The sequence below is a fragment of the Parambassis ranga genome, chromosome 1 (genome assembly GCF_900634625.1).
Source record: "Parambassis ranga chromosome 1, fParRan2.1, whole genome shotgun sequence".
Taxonomy (NCBI): Eukaryota; Metazoa; Chordata; class Actinopteri; family Ambassidae; genus Parambassis; species Parambassis ranga.
The window spans coordinates 23,200,322-23,224,694 of record NC_041022.1 but is presented as its reverse complement, the minus strand read 5'-3'; the positions used below and the strand labels follow the sequence as shown (position 1 = coordinate 23,224,694).

At 43.6% G+C, this 24,373-nt stretch overlaps 2 protein-coding genes across 4 annotated transcripts in view; both read left to right on the top strand.

Annotated features, from left to right (window-relative positions):
• The window catches only part of ttbk1a (tau tubulin kinase 1a), a 29,563-nt gene extending 22,529 nt beyond the window's left edge, over positions 1–7,034 (top strand). Inside the window, exons 15-16 of the mRNA XM_028410187.1 lie at positions 4,245–5,704; positions 5,796–7,034. Of these exons, the coding sequence (XP_028265988.1) occupies positions 4,245–5,704; positions 5,796–6,204 (1,869 nt within the window). The 3' untranslated portion in view covers positions 6,205–7,034. The remainder of the gene's footprint in view (positions 1–4,244; positions 5,705–5,795) is intronic.
• Positions 7,035–8,634: 1,600 nt separating this feature from the next.
• Positions 8,635–16,663, top strand: pex6 (peroxisomal biogenesis factor 6). 3 transcript variants are annotated; one of them, XM_028410269.1, is made up of 18 exons: positions 8,635–9,168; positions 9,341–9,961; positions 10,202–10,371; positions 10,479–10,562; positions 10,678–10,783; positions 11,094–11,227; positions 11,307–11,409; positions 11,536–11,738; positions 11,850–12,036; positions 12,436–12,512; positions 12,717–12,834; positions 13,003–13,208; positions 13,372–13,433; positions 13,768–13,876; positions 14,100–14,216; positions 14,701–14,778; positions 15,778–15,917; positions 16,365–16,501. In XM_028410269.1, the coding sequence occupies exons 1-18, from the start codon at positions 8,641–8,643 to the stop codon at positions 16,499–16,501; spliced, it is 3,180 nt and encodes a 1,059-aa protein (XP_028266070.1). In that variant the 5' UTR covers positions 8,635–8,640. The 3 variants fall into 3 exon arrangements, 2 of the variants coding, with proteins under 2 accessions (XP_028266070.1, XP_028266063.1); XM_028410262.1 differs by having other exon boundaries at positions 8,641–9,168; positions 11,304–11,409; positions 16,365–16,663; XR_003670990.1 differs by lacking the exons at positions 14,701–14,778; positions 15,778–15,917; positions 16,365–16,501 and having other exon boundaries at positions 11,304–11,409; positions 13,372–13,458; positions 14,100–14,208.
• Positions 16,664–24,373: the final 7,710 nt, after the last annotated feature.

The window sequence follows — 24,373 nt, the reverse complement described above, 5'->3', positions numbered from 1 at the left end:
TGTTGTACAGTAGTTACAGTCTTTCTGTTTCCCAGACGACAGTGTCGAGGGATTGCTGCACCTCTTGTTCGAGCAGTTGTTGGTGTTTTGGTTGATGATGATGATTTTCTTGAGTGTATCCTATAAATTGCTTCATCTGCATCACATCATTAAAATTAGACTTGGCTTATTATCCAGAACATTGTGAACAATGTATCTACTAAACTTCTGCATCTTGTATGTTATGTTAGCATTTTCATGTTGGCGAACTGACGTTAGCTTTTAGCTTAAAATGGCTGGCATGCTTGTAGAATCTCAAGTAAGATTCATTCAGCCAGAGATCACAATTCATGGATCAGGCTATCAAAAATAGATTTAGTATTGATCAGGCACTTGCTCCATCGATCCACATCGGTTGGTGTGTTGGATTTAAATCCAAGTCTTCCACATTCATTGTTTATCAATCAAAAATGCAATCAGTCGTGTTGGTGGAGATGCTGTGACATGATGATGTCAGAGGTTTGAGTTGTTGTGTTGTTTAGGGGTTTGGTCTGTTTTGCATTTTCACCACGTGTTTGGATCACTGTTATTTCCATTGTGCTTCCTTTCCATTACTACGCTGGATTTTTACTCTTGCACTTTATCACTGAGTAAGGCAGATAGAAGGTCAGGCAGGGCCGAGGGTCTCATTACATGGATGCAAAACATGATGCAATAAGTGAAATGTGGGATATAACAAAAAAATATATTGGTGGCACATATGCTTTTTTATCATACCAGCTTTGATGCATCTTTTGCTTTCAGTTGCTATAAGAATCTGATACTTGAAGCATCAGTGAAGGAGAGCTTGTATTGACTGTAACCAGTGGCATTCTGGTAGGAATTAAAAAAACAACAATACAACTTCAATCAGTAACAGTGATTTCATAAGGGCATGAAGAGTTTGTGTTGGTTCAAAGACATTAGGCAGGGCATTACTGTGTTTGTTGCTTTGAGTCAGAGTTTGGTTGAAATTTGAAAGAGGAGGTAAAACATGTATACCAACAAGTTCCTGACTTCAATACAATAACCTCATGGCATAGCATTATTCACTGGTGACTACCTTTTAGTACCTAAGAGGAGCAATGAAGGGTGCTAGATAACAAAGCTATGATGTCTACATAGAGGGAGGGGTGGATGAATTATAAAAAAGAAATCTTGACAGTGAAGAAGTAAGATCATTTTCTATCCTATCTTAAATTTGCCTTTACAAATACTATGTGATATTATAAGTCCAGCCTTCACGTCCTATCATAATATCGCAGTGTCTTCAAAATAGTCAGTATTTATACTGAGGAATCTGAGTCAGTATTTGAGAGATATAGTAGAAAATCCATAACAGTGTTACTGAGTGTTGTATATGGCCGCTGCTCACATGGTTACTAAAGCAGTGGCGTATGTGCTACGCTACTGTGAATGTCGTTCAAACAACCAGAGTCCAAGCTGCAAGCTCCTGAACAGAAATCTAAAACCCGGCCACTTGAGACTACAGCTAGGACGGCCATTTTGTGCAATGAAAGCCAAACTGTTGCTTTCTAAATGTGTTAAAGGGCTACATTAACTAAATATGCACCACTTGCTGTTCTGTTGAGCTTCTGTTCAAGGCATTCTCTTATGAGGAGACAGCCTGACGTTGTTTTCATGCTGCTTCACACTAAGTTCAGGATGCCCTGCCCATTTTTTTATATACTGCGTACCCAGTAAAAACCACTTAGAGAATGTACGAAGTGGACTAGCTGCTTACTTTATTTTGCACGCCAGCAAAGTGATTCACCTCCCGTACGAGATTGTCACTGACACATCCATGTTTTGTCCTGTGTCGCCGTGGAGGCAGTGCCACATTCAGTTACAAACGGGCGGTAGAAAGCTCTCGGAGTAATACACCTGTTGGAAAGTAAAAAAAAAAAAGCAGCATTAATGACGGTATGTCGTACCAAAAGACTGTTTACTGACTGTCGCCACTCTTTGCATGAGATCTACTGTTTGTACGACACGCACCTCTGACTGTAAAACAGCACTGTACTGTAATTACAACAAAAACACAGTGAATATACACCTCTGACTGAAAGAAGTCTGTGATTTTTGTAAATAACACACATAGTAACTAGTAGAGATACTCACGGATCAGAGCTGTCAAGCCCTGAGCCACCTTACCAATAACAGACGGAGCCTTTTTTAACTCTTGAAAGTTACGGAATCACATTTTTTTTTATTGTGCTAACGTGAACATTTACATCTGGTGTTTTATTAGGGCTGAAAGCCATGATGCACTGCTGAACATCACAGGCTTCTCTTTCCCCATGCCTTTCATGAATCCAGTTTCATGGAGTCAGCAGTTTAGAATCAGTTTGATTTTTGATGCCTTCAGTCATTGTATCGTGCGGTTGTTGTTGCAAGATGGCAACCAGAACGACACTGTAAACATTTAGCAAAGAGTTATTTTGCAGGTTACATTTTGAATTCATTCATTTCAATGCTAAATGTATAGTGCATCTAAACACACTTACACAGCTGTCACTATACTTCAAACAAAATGCTGCCCATTCCCTTTTATTGAAATACATAGCCAGCCAGCTAAAATATAGCACTTCATTGTGTTTGAAACATGTCTTATTGGCTGTAAGAACTTTGTTTAAAGTGTTGTCTTACTCAAACTGCTGCTACTCATGTTGACCATAGTGAAAAAATACTTCCAAGCCATTGAAATATTAATGTATAAATGACTTTTTATTGCAGCCGATAAGAGCAGTTAGCAGAACGTGTCACAAACCATTTATACCTCATGAATCACATGGTAGAATTAGCTATATGTTTAAAAAGGTGTACAAATATATATATGTATGTATTATGCTTCTCCCAGACCTGGATTCTATTACATATTTAATATGTTGGTGTTGATCTTAATGGAATAACAGGGTGATATTGTACAGATGATGTACTGTAGAGAGAACAGCGCTGTGTTCATCTTTTAAAATCTTGTGTCCATGTTGGTTTTTCTTTAGATCGTATGTCACGTTCACCAGACCAGTCACAGCTTTCACATAACATTACTCATTATGTCACTAATTCAGGAACATTCAGATATTTTAGGAAATCTTTCTTTGCCGTTTCCTCTGAGATGTAGACTGACCCCTAGCATTGTAGTCATAACTGAACACCTTAGACTGGGAAACTGCTAGCTCAGCTCAACTGTTCACATACCCAGTTAGCTACCAAGCTAATCAGCAGAGAATAGATTTAGCACAGAGATCAAAACAACATAGCTTCAATGCTACTTGCTGCTAAAACAATGTTATTTTTACATTCATGTTACATTCTTTACACAGCTTTGTACAGAGGTGTGTAGAGGTGTGATTGGAACTACTGTAAAAATAAATAAATAAATAAAAATTCTAAATTAAATCTCAGAATTTTACCTCAGAGTTCTGAAGGAATGTCACAATTCTGAGAATAAAGTTTAAGAATATAGTCAAAATTCGGACTTTTTTGCACACCTTTTATGCTAAGCTAGGCTACATAACATGCATTTATTCAACAACAAAAACAGATTTCCATAAAGTGCCTGAATGTTCCTTCAAAGTTTTTGCAATAAAATAAAAACAGTGTAGTCGGGGACTGAAGAGCTCACAGTGTTTGTTCAGTGTGATGATCCGTGAGTGTCTTTCATGTGTACAATACATGTAAGCATTTCTTTTTCTATCACTATATGACTGTACAGTACTGCTTGTATAATTTACAGGTAAAGCATGTATTTTAAACTTTTTGTAAATCCAAATGATAACTGTACATATATACAGAAATGTAGAAAGCAATTAGGTTTGCAGTTAATCTCTAATAGCATGAACATTTAGCGGGGTTTAGTACGTATGTACAGGCTGTATGTTAAATCTTTATGAAGGGAAACACTTGAAAAATCACCTGATATCAGACTGCGTGCTGTCTAAGGATAAACTCTGCAATGCATTTTTTTGTGCCTTTTATATCAATGTATGTAATCTAGACAATCTTGAAAAGCTTGTGTACAACCAAAATGACATTAAATGGTTTTGGGGGCAAATCAGATGCTGCTTTTATTCTTGTTTATGTTTTAATTTTGTGTGTGTGATGTCTTTGAATAACACATTTCTCTTGTTATTTGAAGAGCCATTCCATGTGTTTATTCTTCTTTGCAGTTTAATTTGTTGTGATTAAAAATAAAAAAAGTTGTTGTGTTGTATTGTTTCCAGGTGTTGTCGCCCACGGAGCAGAAGGCCCCATCGCCGTCCTCTCCAGACTATCGGACAAAGGGCCAGGGTGACGAGAAGGAGCATTTCCACATCCTTCCTCAACTGCACGCTAAGAGGGCCGACTTCCTCACCGTTATGCTGACTGGTACCCTGCCTCAGCGCCGCAGCTTTGCCACTCCCGACGAAGAAGTCCCGGAACCACCGGGACCAAAGGATGATGACGTCACAAAAAGTGAGTCCAATAGCGAGGCTAGTCAGAAAAGCACTGAACGTAGCCAGGACGCCGCACCTTCAACACTCATGGCCGAGGACCAGAGGGGTCAAAAGGAGCATGCGTCAGCTGCAGACGCTGATCCAGACCTGGAGGATGCATCCAAAACCCTTGTCCTGTTCTCACCTGGAGACACTCGCAAGTCGCCCTCTGGAGGTGATCATGTCCTAGACGGTGAGTTGGCCACACCGTGTGCTCTCAGTTCCAGAATTGACCGCCTGCTGGTAGGGGAAGCAGTGCAGCCTGAACCCTCAGAGACTGGCCGTTTGTCCCCAGCTCTCAGGTCTGACCTGAGACCTTCCACTCCAATTGCTCCTGCATCACCTCCCTTCACCAAAGTTGAGCGCACTTTCATCCATATTGCAGAGACATCACACCTCAATGTCATGTCTTCCAATGGTCATTCTGCCAGAGAGAGTGACCGGGAAGTCTTGGCCATCATGAGGGAATCCACTGTGGAGGTTGGCACCCATGACCAAGAGAGCAGACTAGTGGCAGAAAGCTCTCCAGAAAAACCTGTGGCAGATCAAACTACACATGTCTATCCCCACCTGCAAACTGAGAACGGTCCATCAGCTGTCCTGTCGCAGGCTTTGGAGCCTGTACCAAAAGCCATGTCACCAATCCATGAACATAAAGATCTGTCACAGGAACCTATGAAGCAGCCATCGCTGAGTGAAGAAGCTGCCAAGCTTCACACAGCTGGGACGGAACTACCAGCTGCAATGAAGCCCAGAATCCGAAGCCGAATTCCAATACTCATCTCTGAAGAGGACTCAGGTTCAGAGCAATCCTCATCCCTCTCAGCTCGAATTCGGCTTCAGCAGCGTGCCAGGCAGTTGGACTTGGCTCGCATTCTGGTCCAGAAGCAACAAGGTCGCTGGATGAGGAGGAGGATGCTGTCTGGGACGTCATCTTCATTATCTTCTGGGGATGATGAGCGTCGGAGGGCTTCTGAAACTCTGTCTACCGCTGGTTCAGAAGAAGACACGCATACCTCAGATGAGTCCAGGAGGAGCACCCGTCTCAAACCGACTGAAGAGCAAGGATCCAGGGAGTGCAGGAGCAAGATCCCCAGGCCTGTCACCCCCATAAAGAGGAATTCAGTGGGACTTGGTGCTGCTGCTCCTTCCCCTCTCTCCTTACCAGACTCTGGCACTACCAAAGGAGCATCATCCATTATTAATGGGTATGATTTTTGTTCTCTTCTAATATACTCAGAAAGCCATTTAATCAAATGTCTTTAAAACAAATAACACAAGGTACTCTTCTTCCCACAGTAATCAAAAAGTTGGTCTTAGCACTCTCAGCACTCAACGGAAATCTAAGGTCTCACCCAGGTCCTCTTCCTCATGTCCCCGCCCATCAGCTGCCCCCGCCCCATCTGGCAGTCCTCGAATGCCCCTACGAGTCCTGTTTGGAACCCGACGCAGCCTTAGTTCCACCCACTGCAGGACTGACAGTCCCTCTCCTCAGAGAGTCTGCCCGTCCAAGCAACCTCTCTCGGTTCGAGCCCCAACTGTCCCCATGCTCCCACCCAGGACTACAACAACCATGCGGCGCAGCATCTCACAAGAAGCCACTGCTCAGTCCTCCTCGGCAGCTGCTCCCACCAGGACCAGGCCAAAACCAGCCGGTGCAGCTAAAGGGAAACCGAATGCCAAGGAAAAGGTGGTACCCGCTAGATAATACAAAGAGACTCAACTCTGAGACGTGTTTGTGTATAATCAGTCTTCGGACAAGCTACGCCTCAAAGGTTTTCACCTGATTCCATATTAGACTGTGATGTTATAATGACCTCCTTCAATTCATTTATGAATACAGACATCTTATTTTTGTTTCCAAGGACAGCTAATTGAACTGTTTTCATGGGCTTCCAGTAATCCTGACTGTATGTCGCACAGGATCGTTGCTGCCACGGTGCTATGAATGCGTCTGCTTCTCCCTGGTCAATCCCCAAATTAACTGGTTTCTGGAGCGGAGAATCATGGCCTCCAACAAGTCCAGTTTCAGATACTCTCACCTGACACAGTACTCCCAGCTTTCCATAGCATTACTACTCTTCTCCATAGCGTTACTACTCAACAATACCCTGCTTGGTTCACATTGCATGGTAAAGTATATCACAAATACGATGAATCTGTAGAGGGAAACAGACATGTACAGATATCTGTACCGTAAGTGGTTTGATATAGCTCTACCCATCCTATTGGCCGAAAAAAATTAAAATTGGACTGTTTGAATGCCCGACGTTGTTAATAATAGAACCCTATCTATATCCTGTATTCATTATGGCCTTGGATAAAGAGAAGAGTTGGATGTGAACACAAATTAAAATTGCTCGGCCGCTCGCCTTCTCCTCATGGTGTGAAAATGGGCATGCTTTAATCATTCTATTTTCTCTGTGTTTTTATTTTTCTTTATGCGCTGAATTGTACATAATAGAATCATTTCCCATAAAGACATCTTTATTTTTTATCTCACCAAGCAAAGTGTAAATTAAGTCTTAAACCTTCTGTTCTGATGTGTTGGCACTATGCCTGTTTTTTACGCATGAGAAAAACAGGGTTATCCATGAGAGGAAGTTATACCTGCTTGGATTCTGCTGACAGTGCAAAAGTGCTGGTTGTTGGAGCCCATGTTGTGTTTGTACGAGGCTCTGGGCAACAAGCTGTGAAGTAAAGTCTTGGTCATGTGGAAAAGAGTCTTGTCATTCTTTTCTCAATAGTTTCCACTAAAGCCAAAGAAATGGTGGTCCCTCCCTCTGCTAAACATACAGCGAAGCCCAAAATGATCCATACCCTTGCCAAAAGTGGCAAAAGATTGTAATATCATAAATTGTCCAAAATCAATCAACATTGTCTCTAGATGCTTTAGAGAAACTCGGAGCCTGAACTCCTGAGCAAGCAGACAGTGTCAGGAAAAACCATGCTCAGAGGAGAAGAAGAGGGAGACAGGACAGAGAGGATGAAGGAGAGAGAGAGAGAGAGAGAGAGGAGCAAACATGCACAAACATCATACATTACTGTAATGCTGAAAACTATGTATTTGCTTTTTAGCTGATATGTTGTTCAAGTTAATTATACTAGCACTAAATAGATAAGAACATAGGCAGGTGCTGATAGTAGACACTGTCAGAGGGCTGGGTGCCATTCAGCATGCTGATCTGGAGGGAGAGAGACCTGCAGAAAGATACAGAGAGAGAGAGAACTACAAGGAAGACTGGTCACACAGTTAGTGACAAAACAATAAATCATAAATATGGGTCAGCCTGATGAGAAGTTAGGAGGGGAGGTGGAGGAATAGAGATGGTGATGGTGTTAAGGAGGTGGGGAAACTGCTCAGTGGATCATGTTTTTGTCCCCCAGCAGTGTAGGCCTATAACAGTACAGCAATAATAAAGATTAAAGGGTAAGAGTTAGTCAGCCCTATTCTACCTGTGGCTGTGTCCATATCAACAAGTGATTATAACTACACCTATTAACCCTACACACTTTATTTACACGAGATATATTAAAGTATTCATACCCCTTAAACTTTTTCACATTTTGTCACCTTACAACCACAAACGTTAAATGTTTTTTATTGAGATTTTATATAATATAGCAACACAAAGTAGCACATAATTGTGAAGTACAATGAAAATGATACATGGTTTTTAGAATTTGAAGCAAATAAAAATATGAAAGTGTGGTGTGCATTTGATGATGCAGCCCTCCTACATCAATACTTTGTAGAGCCACCTGCAGCTGCAAGTCTTTTGGGGTATGTCTCTACCTGCTTTGCACATCTTGGCCCATTTGCAAAAAAGCTCAAGCTCAGTCAGATTGGATGGATAAACATTATTAATATATTAAAAATATTAATATTAACATTAGTTATGTGAACAGTAATATATGGGGAGTGATGATTTCCATGGGGAAAGAAAGAACCCGTTAATAAAAAAAATACAATTATACTATAGGAGTAACTATAAGTAACGATTCGTTGATCAAACCGAATATTGTTTTAAAACCCTCGAAACAATAAAACTTGCCACTTTGCTGTATTTCTCTATTCATCCTCTAGGTGGCGGTAATGACGCACTACTCATTGCATCTTCAACGGCGGCGAAGAAGATCAAAGATGGCGCTTCATGTGGAGTTGAGTTGCCTGGAGAGTTTTCCTTCACATCTGAGCCCTCTAGATGTTTTGGTATTAAAGTCGCACCTAGATTCGGTTTTCCAAAATGACACCGACCCACCGACCGTCCTCTTTACCCCGCAGCGGCCCCAGGGCTGCAGGGGAACGGGTATTTTACTGCGCGTTCACCCGGCCACTGAGGAGGAGACAGCGAGTCTCGGAGGAGGAAACTATCCTAGAGGAACCACAGAGACCGAGAGCTGCGTCCGACTGTTCACCAGCCGGTTTTTCATGCGGCAACACGGGTTGCAGCGTTTCGGCAGCACTGGTACCGTCCGGGCCTTTGAGCCGGTCAGTCTGCACAGAGTGGTGCTGGGAGCTCGCAACAGACAGAGCCTCCGCTGGGTTGGTGCGGAGCAGTTCAGCAGCGGGCTGCTGGAGCTTTGTCGTACGGGACAGTGGCTGCTTGCCCGGCAGGGAGACCCACTGCTGCTGCCCCGACACCCGCTGGTTGGCGAGGACCAAGGACAGGTGACACTTTATTCCACAACTCCGAAGTAACTTCCCCTAGATGCTGCTGAATTTTAAAAAAAAATGAAGTCATCCAGTTTGTTTTTTGTTGACAGACTTGTCCATGTCTTATGTTGTAGCTCGTGATAACAGAGCTGGTGATGTGGGTTTTCTCTTCCTCCTGTGTGGTCAGGTGCAGCATCAGCTGTTGGAGCTTCAGGTACTGGAGTGCAGTCCTGTTACCCAGGGGACGATCACTGCTGACACCTCTCTGGTCCTGACAGACTGCTGGGACTTGATGGACCCCCCTGCTGCCCCCATTGTGGGCAGACAGCTCAGCCTCTGCGTGTCAGACTTTGCCCATTATGCTGACGGTCTTGTCGGTAGACAGTCTCTTCTGGGCAACAGGAGGCTGATGAGTTCAGGGTTCTCCGGTGTCCTGCAGGCGCTGGAGTGCAGGTTGGACATCCAGGTGGTGGACACTCAGCAATGGCACATGGTTAGAGGTCAAGCACCTGTGGACGTGGACAGCTGTGTATTTGTGAGCAAACAGCTGCTTCTCAGACTAGGGCTGTTCAACCAGGAGTGGGTGCGGCTATCCCGACCAGGTGGATCCTCCAGAGGACCCACAGGAGAGACTGACTGCAGGGAGGGTGCCTGCAGAGAGCGGCCGGTCTTTGTGGTTGTGGTAGATCTAACACTGAGTCCAGAACTACAGATCCAGGAGGACATAGGTTTCATATCAGCGACTTTGTGGTTCAACCTGACTGAAGGAGACGTGATCCCTTTGAACAGCTGCACACTGAGGATGAAGGTACAACACACATTATGTATAGACTGAGGAACTGCAGGAAAAATCAGGGAGAACATCTGTAGATGTTTCGTTTAATGGCTTGTTAAGTGAACATATCATATTTGCACCACATCCAGGCTTATGTTATGGAGTTGTCAGTGGAACTGGGACACTGCTGGATATTTAACCACACAAATAATCAAAAGTACTTTCTGAAATGTTTTCAGGTCTGTATTTGTTCACTGGCTTGTTTTGTCTCAGAGGTGGAAAGCGCCCCCTCCTGAACCCGGCGGCTGTCGTTCTGACAGTTTCTGTCGTTCAGCTTCTCCACCTTCAGCCGGAGAGCTTCACATCCAGCTGGTCATCTCTCCGCTGTACAACAACCTGAGCTGCTATGACAACCTGCTGGCAGAACACTTTAGCACACCCAGGTCAGCTGATGCTCCAATGAACTCTCTGGCCACTTGTATATTTTCTCATTTTGTTTTCATCTACAAACAAATGTTTTTATATGAAAATCTGTCCGGACTTTGTGCAGGCTGGTTTCACAGGGAGACATCCTGACGGTTCCAGCTGGAAACCATCCAGATCTGCTTGAGAACAACTCTGAGGGGATCCACAGGTACGTCAATAGTGCACACATATACAGGTGTCAGCAAAATAACATGGTTAATGCTGCTAGCTTGCTCTGTTGGTATTGCTCAGTGATGAGTCTACATGACCTTTGACCCTGTCAGGTCTCCAGTGCTGCACTTCAGAGTGCAGAAGGTGTGTCCATCTGCGGGGGAAGAGGAAGGAGGAGGAGCCTATCTGGCAGACAGACTGCACACTTCACTCTACATGGTAAACTTTGACCTCTGAACTCGGTCTTTTGTGTATCAGATGCTCATCAGCAGGCACACAGTTTTGCATGGTTGCTTCTAAGCCTTTTTCGACATTTGGAAGACGTCTTTGTAGCTAACCCTTCATCTACTCTATCTGCTTGTTTTCATGTTGGCTCTTATGCAGCTGATTTTCAGTGTTTGAGGAGTGCATACGCAGCAGAGTTGTTCCTACATAAATACGATATAGGCCTGAATCAAGATTATGATAATATCTGTATATAAATATACAGCTCTGACAGAAAAAAATGAATTTGTTTCCGTCTTCTCAGGGAGCTTCCACTAACAGCCCTGTCCCTTGCTGCTCTCCGGACGGAGTGTCTCTTTGGACCAGTCTGTCTCCTCCAGGCCTCAACAAGACAGTGGAGCTCATCAGCAGCATCATCCTGCCTCACCTGCAGCAATGGTAACTGCACCTGCTTGATAAGCATTAACCTATAGAGAAACACGATGTGTGATGTCACTGTGGTGCCTGGTTGTAGCAGCTCCCTGACTGGGTGCACCATCCTCATTCATGGTCCTGCAGGAAGTGGAAAGATAACGGCAGTCAGAGCAGCGAGCCGCAGGCTTAACCTCCACATGCTCAAGGTAGCAGCTATTCAGATTCAAATCTCAATACCAACTCTTGTGCTTAAAAGTTCTCTGTTTGATCCCTGAAACTGCTGCCTTTTAAAAAAAAATGCATCTTCCAGCATTGTCTGTGTGTGTGTGTAGGTGGACTGTGTGAGCCTCTGTGCTGACACCCCTGCAGCCTCTGAGGTGAAGCTGACGTCTGTGTTTCAGCGGGCTGACGGCCTGCAGCCCTGCATTCTGCTGCTCAGAAACCTGCAGCTCCTGCTCAGACCTCGAGGGGCCTCCGAGGACGACGCCAGAGTCCAAGCTGCGCTCTGCCAGCTGCTCTGCAGCACCTCCACCAGGTCAGTGCTTGTGCAGTAGTGTCAGAACTTTCCTTTGAACCGTGTCTTTAACCATGCTGTGTTGATACATAGTGATCTGTTTTATTAATGACTCCACCGTTTGTGTCTCAGCGTGATAGTGGTGGCAACAGTTTGCAGACCTCGGGATCTGTCTGCAGCTGTCATGGCTGCATTTGTCCACCAGGTGGCAGTGGATAGCCCCACAGAGGAGCAGCGCTGTGCCATGCTGGTCAGCCTGAGCCGAGATCTTCCCCTGAGCAGAGATGTCAGCCTGGAAAGACTCTCCAAACTCACTGCGGTATGGAAGGACTCTGATTACTCATATCTGCTCTGGCTCCACCATCAGGACAAAATGGCTCCCTACACGCAGACACAACATCAGTAAATGTTTAGAAAATACTGTTTTATCTATGGAACAAAAAATCCAAAACTCTTGTCTGTGTCCCTATTAATTTGGAATCTATATTTCTGCATAAATATGACCTAAAACATCAGCCAATTGTTGCACAAGACCTGAAGGAAGACAAGGAGAACCCAATCGAACAAATGAAACTCGACTAAATATACTTGGTCATTTATTTATTCAGGAAAATTACGTAACATTCCATATTTTTCAGGACTTGTTTGTAAATCTCCTAAAGTCCTATTTGTGCACATATTTAAAGAGTTAAATCTGTTAATGTGTTGTGCCCTGCAGGGGTTTGTGTTGGGGGATCTGAATGCTCTGCTGATTGAAGCTGGTCGTGCTGCCTGCAGGAGGCTGATCCAGACCTGGTGAGACATAATAATAATAAAAAAATGAACAATGAGACATCTGTATAAAACCTAGTTCTGCTCCTTTTAATGAATGTATCTGCAGATGCAATGCATTCATTTTTTTTGTCGTAATAAATGTCTCTAATCACATCATAAGAAAAAGTGATTTATATATTTTCACGTCATATTGTTTTAGTGATTAAAGCCCTATTGTTTGTGCAGCGGGGCTCGGCTGCAGGAGGATCTGTGCTCCAGTGGAGTGACCGTCTTAAACCAGGATTTTACCTCTGCCCTGGAGACCCTGCAGGACGCCCAATCCAGGGCCATAGGAGCCCCGAAGGTGAGCACATACACACAGCTCAGCTTTTTTAAATGGTTACCTACAGGCTTGCGCTCTAGTATTACCGGTACAGGACCTGCTGAGTAAACCAGGTGAAGCTGCCATCTCTCTCCTTTGTGCCCTACCGTTGACATTTCCTCCTCCTGCTGGTCACACTCTTTATTACAGATCCCTAATGTGCGTTGGGAGGATGTTGGAGGTCTTCATCATGTGAAGAAAGAGATTCTGGACACGGTTCAGCTTCCCCTGCAGCATCCGGAGCTCATGTCTCTGGGTCTGAGCCGGACCGGAATCCTGCTGTATGGACCACCAGGAACAGGGAAGACTCTGCTAGCCAAAGCTGTGGCCACAGAGTGCTTCATGACCTTCCTCAGGTAGGACTACCTGATCCTTCCCCATTTCTGTGGCATCTTTATTTGATCATTTTTATTACTGCTGGTTAGTTGAGAGTGATTACTAGAGGTCTTCTTTTTAAGTATATAATATACCAATGGAGGAAGGTGAAGACTGCACACTTTCTTCCATCTGCTGTTTCAGTGTCAAAGGTCCAGAGCTCATCAACATGTATGTGGGTCAGAGTGAAGAAAACATCAGAGAAGGTCTGTGTCACGTCCATCGTCCTCAGTGGGTCCTTGTTTCGTGTTCCTTGTCTCCTCACAGTTTCACCTGAGATTAAAAAGATGAAATGTGAGCAGGCTACATACACTGATGGAAGAGCTATTTCAATCTTACATTCAGGTCCCTCTTCACAGTAGTGTGGGTTATTTAAGCTTTATTGCAATGAAAGATCATTTCATTAAAATATAGGTTGTCAATGATCGTCTGCCTGCTCGTGTTTCGTCTTTTTGTCTCGCAAAACATCCTCATGTTATTTAACCAATATAAAAACATGTTTTTTTTGTGTGCCTTAACTGGTGTTGGTGTTATGCTCAGTGTTTCACAGAGCACGCTCAGCAGCACCCTGCGTCATCTTCTTTGATGAGTTGGACTCTTTGGCTCCCAGTAGAGGCCGCAGTGGAGACTCTGGAGGGGTGATGGACAGGTGAGGGATTACCAGCACTGGCTGGGCGCTATAAAGAGCCCGGGTCCTTTACCTGCTTAAAGGTGGTCAGGCCTATAGTTGGTTGCAATCTGAAAAATCACCTATGTATTCACTTGTTCTTTAATGACCTTAACTCTGCCTCTACATTCATACTGCACATAATCTTCCCTGTATCTTTAACGTTACATGGATCATTTGAGTGTGATTGAATGTGTCTGTACAGAGTGGTGTCTCAGCTGCTGGCTGAGCTCGATACGCTGCACTCATCTGTCGGGGTTTTTGTGATCGGAGCCACAAACCGCCCAGACCTGTTGGACCAATCCCTGCTAAGACCTGGCAGGTCAGAGGTCACACACACGCTCATGTTTCCATTACTTCATAGAACATTACACTGGCTTTTATTATTGCAACACATGCACACACAGCCTTCTGCACCACAACCCTAACCTACACCTTATTCTAACCTTTATCCAAAAACCAAGTGTCAACCCTTAAATAGCCACTTGGAAGATCTGACCAAAATGTCCTCACTTTACAAGAATGTCAATCAATTTTAATGGTCTAACACTTAAACTGGTTCTCACAAAGATAGCTATACAAGAACACACACATGCAGGTTTTATAGCTGATAATAAAACCCCACATTTTAGAACCACTTAACACAACAGTTTCTTCAGGTTCTAGCTTTATTTTTGTTTGTTTCCAGCTGCATAAACAGTACGTCAGTGTGTGTCATCTCTGATGTTAAACCACCCTTTGCTTTAGGAAGTACAGGCTGACAAACAGGCCCATTCAGCAGCGCTCTGATCTGTGTGTCTGTCCAGGTTTGACAAGCTGGTTTATGTGGGAATCAATGAAGATCGAGCCTCCCAGCTGCAGGTTCTTCAGGCCATCCTCAGAAAGTAAGTCACAGTAAGCAGTATTTATTTAAACCGTATTTATGAGTCCAACACTCTGATAGGAAACACTGTTTAAATTGTCCAAAGCCTGTGCTGAGAACATGTCTTTGTCTCTTAGCTTGTAAGCAGAATATACATTTGAGACCTCAGTGATTGTATTACTGTGTGTGATTAATGCTTTAAATCAGCGGTCCCCAACCTTTTTTGCACCACGGACCGGTATCATGTAAAACAATACTTTCACGGACCGGCACAGAAAAAAAAAAAATTCTCACTTTCTCAGCAATGAGGCGGTCCCATCTAGGGATAATGGGAGACATGACACCCGAAGTGTGTTTTGTTATGTCCAGTCCACTCCGTAATTTTGTCTTGGCCGTCATTAATTGCTTCAGTCGTTCTTGTTCATGTTTTCTTCCATGGCTTGTCTTTTAATGCAGGGTGCTCGGTCTCGCAGTTTTGAAGGCTTCGTTGCCTCATTTGCGAGTCTGTCGCCACATGTCACTCAGAGCGGACTTGGTGTGTGAGAATCACCTGTTGCAATAAATCCGTATTTTAAATAGGACTCCTGATATAGTCTTTTAAATGCGGGTTTCTTTTTCTTTGAAGGGGTAGGCTCCTCTTCTTCTGTCTCCTCGTTAGGCCTTTTCCCCTTTCCGAAGAAGCTCTCCAAAGACGTTTGTTTTTTATTTATTTTTGCTGCTTGTGGGCTTAATTTTGGGGCCGTATCCCATGACCGAGACAAGCGTCTGGGCAGGTGCTTAAAGGCACAGGCGGATGAATCTGATCGATTTATAAATGAAACAGCTGTCAGACTCAGATAATGAATAATATATGTTTTGCTCAGTCTTTCTGTGCGGCCCGGTACCAAATGACCCACGGACCGGTACCGGTCCCCGGCCCGGTGGTTGGGGACCACTGCTTTAAATGAAACCATATGCCTACAGATTTCTTTTGGTTACAAACAGTTAACAAGTTGTAAACTGTGTGAAATGTTGATTCCAGATTCCAGTTGGACCCTGCTGTGAACCTGCCAGAGGTGGTGGACCGTTGCCCCGCCCACATGACAGGCGCTGATCTGTACGCTCTCTGTTCAGACGCCATGACCGCGGCCATCAAGAAGAAGATCTCTCTGATCAATGATGGTAAGAAATGTTGCCGTGTTTACCTTTAAACAGAGGCAGTACGCGGAGGGTAATAGTAATGCTGTTTATTTGTGTTGGTTCATGTGTTGCATTGAAGCTGATGTGTTCCTGAGCTCCTGTGGCGCACTGTTAACACACCTGTCATATCTGATAGAGGCTCTGTTTGTCTTCATGCTGCCAGAGCTAACATTAACAGCAGCAGCAGCTGTAAACTGTCGCGGCCCTCTTGAATCAAACCTGGAGTCTGAGCAGCATGTTGGCAGCAGCAGTTAACGTCTTTGGACTGTTAGAGGAAGTCAGAGCACAGGGATAACACACAAACACCCACACAAAAAGCCCGCCATCCAAAACGAAATATCTATTGTTCAGTAATGAAGAGCAGCTGCAACGTGTCTGATCTACTTCTCTATTCACATTTACATCTATTTCTACTCTCTGTTCCCCCAGGTCTGGATTCAGAGGATTCTCCTGTCCTCCTTTCTGCTGAGGATTTCTCTGCAGCCTTAGAAAACTTCAAACCTTCTGTGTCTGAGCAGGAGCTGCTGAGATACAAAAACATTCAACAGAAAATCACTGCAAAGTAACAACCTGCACATAACTGCTCACTATTAGACAGATAAGACTGACATGATTGTGAAAAATCACTGCTGTAAAATATTCCACAAAAAATCTAATGTAAATGATGTAAAGATAGCTTAATTTATTTCATGGTAAATGTCATTAATAAATACACAAGTCAAAGAAAAGCAGATGTGATGTTTCATTTTTCTAATTAACAACTGCTGGGTTACCATTGTGACTTCCTGCAGTCTAGCAGCACTACTGTCATTTGTGTGCACATTATTTTTGAGCTGAGTGGGACACAACCTAGTGACTGTAAAAAACAACAAAAAAAAAAACTCTAAGACATCCTGGTAAAGAACCTATTCATTTTTGTTTTAAATTTCATATTTCGATAAAAAGAACCATGTCCAAAATGATTCATAGTTTTCCTGAATAATCAGCGATGAGGCCTTTATTTAGCACAGCTGTCAAACACTTCTTACAATTCTTATGTTTCCATTGGGAGTGAAACGTAGCACTCTTCTTTTGCATAGAGGTTCTTCTAATATCAAGGTTCTTGATGTTAGTCTTCCTCACCACAAACAACTTTTCAGCTGGGTTCAGGTCTGGACTCTGGTGTGGCCCCTCTGATGTTTAAGATGTTGATTTTGTTCTCTGCCAACTATTTCTTGACCATTTTGACTTTGTGTTTTGAGTTGTTGTCGAGTTGGAAAATCCACTGTGTCCCAAAGTCTTTCTGTTGTTTTGTTGGTTTTGTAGTCTTCGTTTTTTCATTTACTATAACAAGGATGCCTAATCCATTGTATGAAAAACAACCCCAAACTATTCTGATCCCACCATTCTATTAATAATTTGGACAATTATACAAAAAAAAGAAAAGAAAATCTGTCGTCTGCTACTTGTGTCATTTTTAGCCTGAACTGAACTGATCTGTTACCTAAATAGAAATTCACTTGAACCAGGGTATGAACCATTTTTGGCCTTAACTGCAAATGTAAGCTCCACACTGCCAGATCACTTTCTATTAGCCCACATTAAATCCAGTCTGCTCCAAATTTCATTTTCAGAAATTTCATTTAGTTGTTGCAGCAGGTAGATATGGCAAACAAAGCTGAGCTTCCCTGAGGATGTCACTGACAAAGGTTTAAATGGCCTGAATCTTTAAATCGAGTATTTTTAAAACTTTTTTAAACATATAATGCAAAAAAGTTACCATCCAAGTCCCGACAAGTTGGGTTTGTTGTTTGTTGTTTGTGTGTATCGATCACTATTATAATAAAACATTTTTTACAGTGTACAAACTGGCTTGTTTGGAGTGATCAGCAGTTCAAAGGCTACAAAAAAAATGGAACTCAACTTGATCACAAGAAAAAATCTTTTCATTTTATTGAACAATTTATTCTTCATTAAATGCTTCAAATAAATCAAACTAATAGTGTAAGCACATCATTACGCCACAGTTCAGCCAGGTCGTTATACTCTGACCTCTGACCTTTTTGTGTCTGATGTTGAATTCTGACTAGGGGACCTCCTCCAACAACAAAATTCTTAGTTACTAATAAAAGGACATTTTTGGGTAGATGTCATTTTAATTTGCACTGGAAGCCTCAGGAAACACATCGCGCCTGCATCTTCTGAGGCTTGTGAGAGGATGATATCTGTCGATGATGCTTTTGGCTCAGCAAGCTCCAACCGTCCAACATGAAGCAGATTCCTACAGTTGTGGCAACAAGGACCCACAGACAAACACAACGGAAAAGCAGCGTTTTATTAAAAAAAAAAAAAAAAAAAAAAAAAAAAAAAAACTTGAAATGTGCCTCATTAAGTCATTTAAGGACTTCAAGTGCCTTATTCTGCAACAACAGCACATATAATTATTAAGTAAATGTTATGTTTCTATGGTAACCATTGCTACCTATCTGACCCTTGACACACAAATGTCCCTATTGTGTAGGCAGCATTGTGTGTCAAATGCTCAGTGTTGTGTGTGGGTGAGCTACAGAAGAGTGTGAGGCAGGAGTTCCTGTCAGAGTTTAATCAGCAGTTGGTTTGGGCTCTTCTGAGACTCAAACCTGATAGAAGTATGAACACAGGGACAGCTGGATTTTGTTGGAATGATGTACAAGCCACATTCGGTACAGTATAATGAGCCAAAACAGCTGTGAATTTTGAAGGGTAAAGCCGGTAGTCCGGGTCTGGGTGTAATCCGAATTAATCTGGAGGCCTCAATCTCTGTGGTTCGTCCTCTGGATTCATTCTGTTTTGTGATTCTTGGATTTTAGTTCGTTGCTGGGGCAAAGATCCAACACACAGGTCTTCCTTTTCTTTGTCTTCCATATCTAACAAGCACATCCTCTTCGTTAAGGACTCAGGTGAAATGGGGCATTCGGCTGCAGGTTCTGGAAGATGAGAGCATTTGATGGACCACATCAGAGATTGTCTTTTCACTCGGAGGATAAGAGAGACAGTCCACAGAAATCTCAGAGTATATAAAAGAAGTGGACATAGCCAGCAGGGGGCGACTCCTCTGGCTGCCAAAAAATGTCTGATTGTGTTACAGTCCTAAATCAGCATATGCTTTATGGTGTGGCTACATTTTGATTGACAAGTACCTACAACAAGCGTGCAGAGGTTCCCCACTGCCCGTCTTTGGCTCCACCCACACAACCAAATATAGTCAAGTCTAGGGCTGAGAAATGAAGCGCATGCCAAAAAAACTGCAATTCTTTGCATGGCTCCCAATTTATGTTAAAATGTCCAACACTGCAGATTAAAATAAACATATTTTAACTAAAGCACTGACAAGCTGCCTTGTCTCAAGGCACTTAACAGAACCCTGGAATGAATTTTATTTATGGTTTATGGCCGTGTCTGGTTGGAGTGCCTAAGTGGCTTCAAACCAGCAGACAACCATCCTGTTTATACAGTCTGTGAGAAAAATACACTTCTTCTGTTCAACTTTTAGAATCAACAACCACACACCGAACACAAAACCCCACAAACATCAAAGACACAGCGCCGTAAAAAACTTTTAAAAACATACTACATTAAACATTTTATAATGCATTGTGGGTACACTGAGGGCACTTTGAATAGCACTATGAAGGGTCTAAGAACTGTCACTACACATTCAGACAGTGCTAGAACATGGCTAACACTATGTATAGGGCATTATATGGTGTGTGTGTGTGTGTGCGGGGGGGGGGGGGGGGGGGGGGGGTTCCATATTTTTATGATAAATTGAACAAATGTCAATTTGATCCATTACCTCTGTGCTGCTGTGTCTCTATGACACATTATTAAGCAGTAAAAAAAGGGAAATCGAGTGGTCATAATTATCTCACCCTGCAGTGCTGTCTTGATTGTTTTGGTGTGTGTTGTTTTGCTGAGAGATTTTTGCTTCCTGTCCAATGTAATCAAATTAAAGGGTATTCAAATTCAAACTTAAAAACTTAACCCACAGTCCTTGTGTGCAGTTTCTGAGTGTAGTTTAGCAGGAAATATTTCCTCCTTAACTGTATATTTGGCTGCATTGAGCAGCTTACTTCCATGAAACTGTAACAAAGACATGAATCCATATGGCTGATCTGTCCAAAATCTCACACCAAAAGAACCAGATATATAAATATCCCTGCAGGATATATTGGGGTGAACCGCCCCTCTAATTTGACGTGTTTAGTTTAAGAATCACTTTAAAAAGAAATTTAAACCATAACCTGACAGCTACAGAATAAATATGACATCATCACACTTCATCTTTGATGGTGGGGTTCAGCATTCCTCCATGCAACATAAGCCATATTTACCGCTTACGTGGCCTTTGCTACTTTTGTGCGCTTCATCCTTTTCCTCCTCATGAGGGTCACCTGAGGCCTCTTCAACCCTGCGATCAGCAGCAGCAACCTGGGCCGCGACTTGGTGAGCCAGCTTCTCAGTAGCGTCCCCTTGGGAAACCTGCGGGAACAGCAGACCGTTAGAGGTGAGGACATCCACAGAGTGCATGGTCAGGCTGTTAGTCATTCACTGCTTTACAGATTGGACTGCACAGTTGAGCAGAAAAAACATAATATCACTCAGTATTCGGTAGTTCAGTAGTTGCAAATTGTAATATAAATCCTGTAGTATACTTCCATTTCATTTTTAAGGCATACAAACGGAGCCCAAAGTGCTCCCATTGAATTTGTTTTAAATCTGTGCAAAAGTTTGTTAAAAGCACTTTGTGTTCAATTTGCACACTTTAGCATGCTAACATGCTAAAACAAGATGGTGAGCTCTCACCGTAATGAGACCATTACACAGCAAATAATCACTGCAGACAGACAAAGCACACAAACTAACAATCAGACACAGTTCGGCTCCAAACTAAATGTCTGCAGACCACCTGCTGTCATGTACAACACAGGAAGAGAGCAATGGACAAACCGCAGTACATGATGAACAATGGACATGGTTGGGTCATGGATGTAACCATGGAAACAGTTTCCTATCACACAGGCCTGATCAGTCATGTCAGGAGTTTGTTTTAATGGGAACATCCGGACATTTTAAACATTGCTACAGCTCAGAGAAACATACCTACAAACAGCCTGGACAGGTCGCCAGCCTGTCAACATAGAGACCAACACCCAGTCACACACCTACAGCAATCAGAAGGAAATCCCCTGCATGCATGGGCCTCACCCTTCCTGCAGTGACCTCTGCAGCACTGTACCAACCCAGATCTACAAACAAACACACATGCTAATGAACTGTGAGCAGTTTGTAGTGTTTAACAGATCTTTGTACAACTATATTGAGTAGCCCCAGACCTTCTTTCAGCATGAAGAAGTTGATATTTACAGATGAACATGAGAAGCAGAATCAGCACACATGTGATATTTTGGACCCCTTTGATTGGTTACAGTAAAGTGCATCAGAAAAAGCTCATGTTCTGACTTGTAGGTGTGGCCTTCAGTCCACGTGGCTACCGTTGAGCTGAGATATCGACACTTTGCAGCCAAAGTGAGCCAACCAGCCAATCACATCCTCATGATTCCACCACACAGAGCCACCTCTGTCTGCTCCTCCCATCTGCCGCACAGTACCTCAGCCAGTAACTCTCTCCTCCTTCAGACGCCAGCCTCACATTCTTGCCCGCTCGGCGGCCCTTTGAACGGCAGCTGTGTGTGACCTTTGAGTCTTTATAGGAGTAGTGACCTGCTGAGCACGACGGAACACAGGAAAAAAAACCCCTCTCAATTGTTTGGACGCTGTGCTGTTCGAGCACGCTGAAACCAGCCAGAGAGAGATCTAGCAACGTTCAGATGTGGAAGGGCCTTGCTGACGCCATTGTTGTCGCCCCGCGGGGCTCGATGTTAAATGTACCGAGGGTAACATTGTTTGTGTAGCTGACCCCTGCTCCCCCCTGCTCTACCCCCCCCCCTCCTGTCAACCCTTCATCCTTTTTTTTGTATCATCCTCATTTGATTAGCTCTGCTTTAGCTTCTTCCTCTCATGGAGTGCTCCTGTGGGCCTCAGAGGCAGAAGGAAGCTGCATCTTGACTTTTAATTGAGCCTCTTCTGCTCCGATGTGAGGATCAGCTGCCATCTTCAAGATCAGGAGATTGTGTCTTTGATCTGTCACACTTCAGTCTTCCTTTGTCTTGCTCCATCTTCATCACGCTTCTTCCTTCCCTCTTTCCTCTGCTGATCATGCTAATAAAGGTTTAGTGTCTTACCTTCTTACGACTCAAATTCAAAACTCTTGCCATCCTGCTTTTACAGTTGTCGTTTAGTTTTCTAATGTCATCCCAAGTTTCCTCTACCCAATCCTACACCACCTCTCCCTCTTCCTCCTCCTTTCCTCCTCCTTCCACAGCAGCTCTTTTTGTTACTGACCGGGTGCCGACGTCCTTAGAGTCAGAAGAACCAGGTAACTTTGACATTCTCCTCGTCTGTCCGGCCTGTAGCAGCTATCAAGAGGAGCTCACTCTTAATATCTGAGTCACCTAACAAACAAGCTGGCAGATCATCAGCAGCAACGTCACAAACGCTCCCTTCTGTCTGTTTCAGCATGAAAAGAACCATTCATCCCAAAACTTAGTAATCCAGGTGAGAAGTTTATTTCCACAAACACTCACACATGTCAGAGACTAGAGGTACTACTAAGTTGTTTGGAACTGTTAAAAAGCAGATCTACAGCCGACAAACCAAAACACTTGCCTCAAATTCATCAGGAGTCCAAGTTCTCACTGTGAGGCTCTGAAATACATAAAGGTTAGCACTTTTAAGCGTGGAACGTGGTCAACGACGCTCTCCATCACCTCCACTCCTCACCTCAGCACACAACTTAGCAGTACTCCCTAACTCTGCACAAGGAACACAACAGAAAGTAGTCCTTACCAATTGACCCCACACATTTGTTAGGTTATGCCCCCAGCGTCCTTGCAGAGGCACATATATGATCCCAGCTGCAGTTTTTTCCCCGCACACTAGAAGGTTCAGCCAGGATGCAAAAACAAATCTGCTAAATAATAGGAGGCCATGAACTGGCCGGGCGGGGGAGGGGCCTTTAAAAAAAAAAGGAGGGTCCACTCAGCACTTCTTACTGCAACGGGTGATCCCAGGACAAACAGCCAATCAGGGACCCGACTTAACCTGTTGCCATGACACCTGGCACTGACTGGTGTACAAAAAAAGTATAGTCGGGTGGAGAGTGAAGGAAGACAAAATGAGTGCACACCTCACACTCTCACATCCTGACCCGTCTGACACATTCACTATACTGGATACTGTACATAAATGCAGAATAATGATGCTTTTATTTTGTAAAGTCAACTTACCCATGAGGACAGATGCCTTTGGGTCACTGGATCTGTGTACAGGCCATCACCACCATCAGAATTATATACAAACTGCAGTTCCTCTAACAGCCACTTGAGACTGGCTCCAACAGTGACTCAGTCCCTTTGTCAAAATGCCCCAAAATGTTTTTACATAATTGAGGGCGTGGCTACTTTGAGTGACAGATGGGTGCAGTCTTAGATAACAAGCTGCCTGTTTATGCCAATGCTCCGCCTCTTTGTCCATATTTGGATTAACCACAACTCAGACTCTACCAAGATGGCGGCAGATGGATCAGATTTTGAGAAACCTATCATAGCAGTTTCAGCTATTTATATTTACAGTTCATAGGAAGGGGAGGACAGTTTAAAGACAGTCAAAGGTGAGATTCATCAGTCACTCAGTGGACCAGCCTGCACAGGACTGTGTACAGATTACATCAGCCTTCCTCTATGTTCTGCTCTTTGTTTCTCTTTCCAATTCAAGCTCAAAATAATACTATTCTAAAGGAAATATTTAAAGTATGTATTGTTATTCATTTCTTTAAATGAAATAAAGATTTTTATGATTTTTTTTGTCCACTCTACTGTCATACAGTGTGTTATAGCATATTTGCTTGTGAAACCAGCATGGACCTCTCATGTAATGTCTGTGTCTGCTCTGTAGAGGGCGCTGTGGCATCACAGAGATGCAGAAGATGCAGCAGAGGGAGGAAGAGGGAGGTGGGTTGGGGGAGGTGAGGGGCATGTTTGGTCTTAGACTGAGAGAGGATCACCCTCCTGTTTGTTCACTGCAGTAGAGATCAACCTGGAGGGAGAGGAGGAGGAGAGGCGGGGGGAGGACGGCTGGCACTGCAATGCAGATCATCAAATGAGGAGGTGGAGGGAGAAAAAAGGAGGGAGGAGGAGGAGGAGGAGGAGGAGGCAGGGAGCTGGGAGCTGCCGGCTCTGCAGAAAGATTTTTTTCCAAAGGGGGAGGTTCAGGGAATCCCTGTTGGCTTGGAAAAGCTCCAGAAGGACAGGCAGTGAGGCGAGCTGGATGCTGCTTTTAAACAGACACTGAGAGTGTGT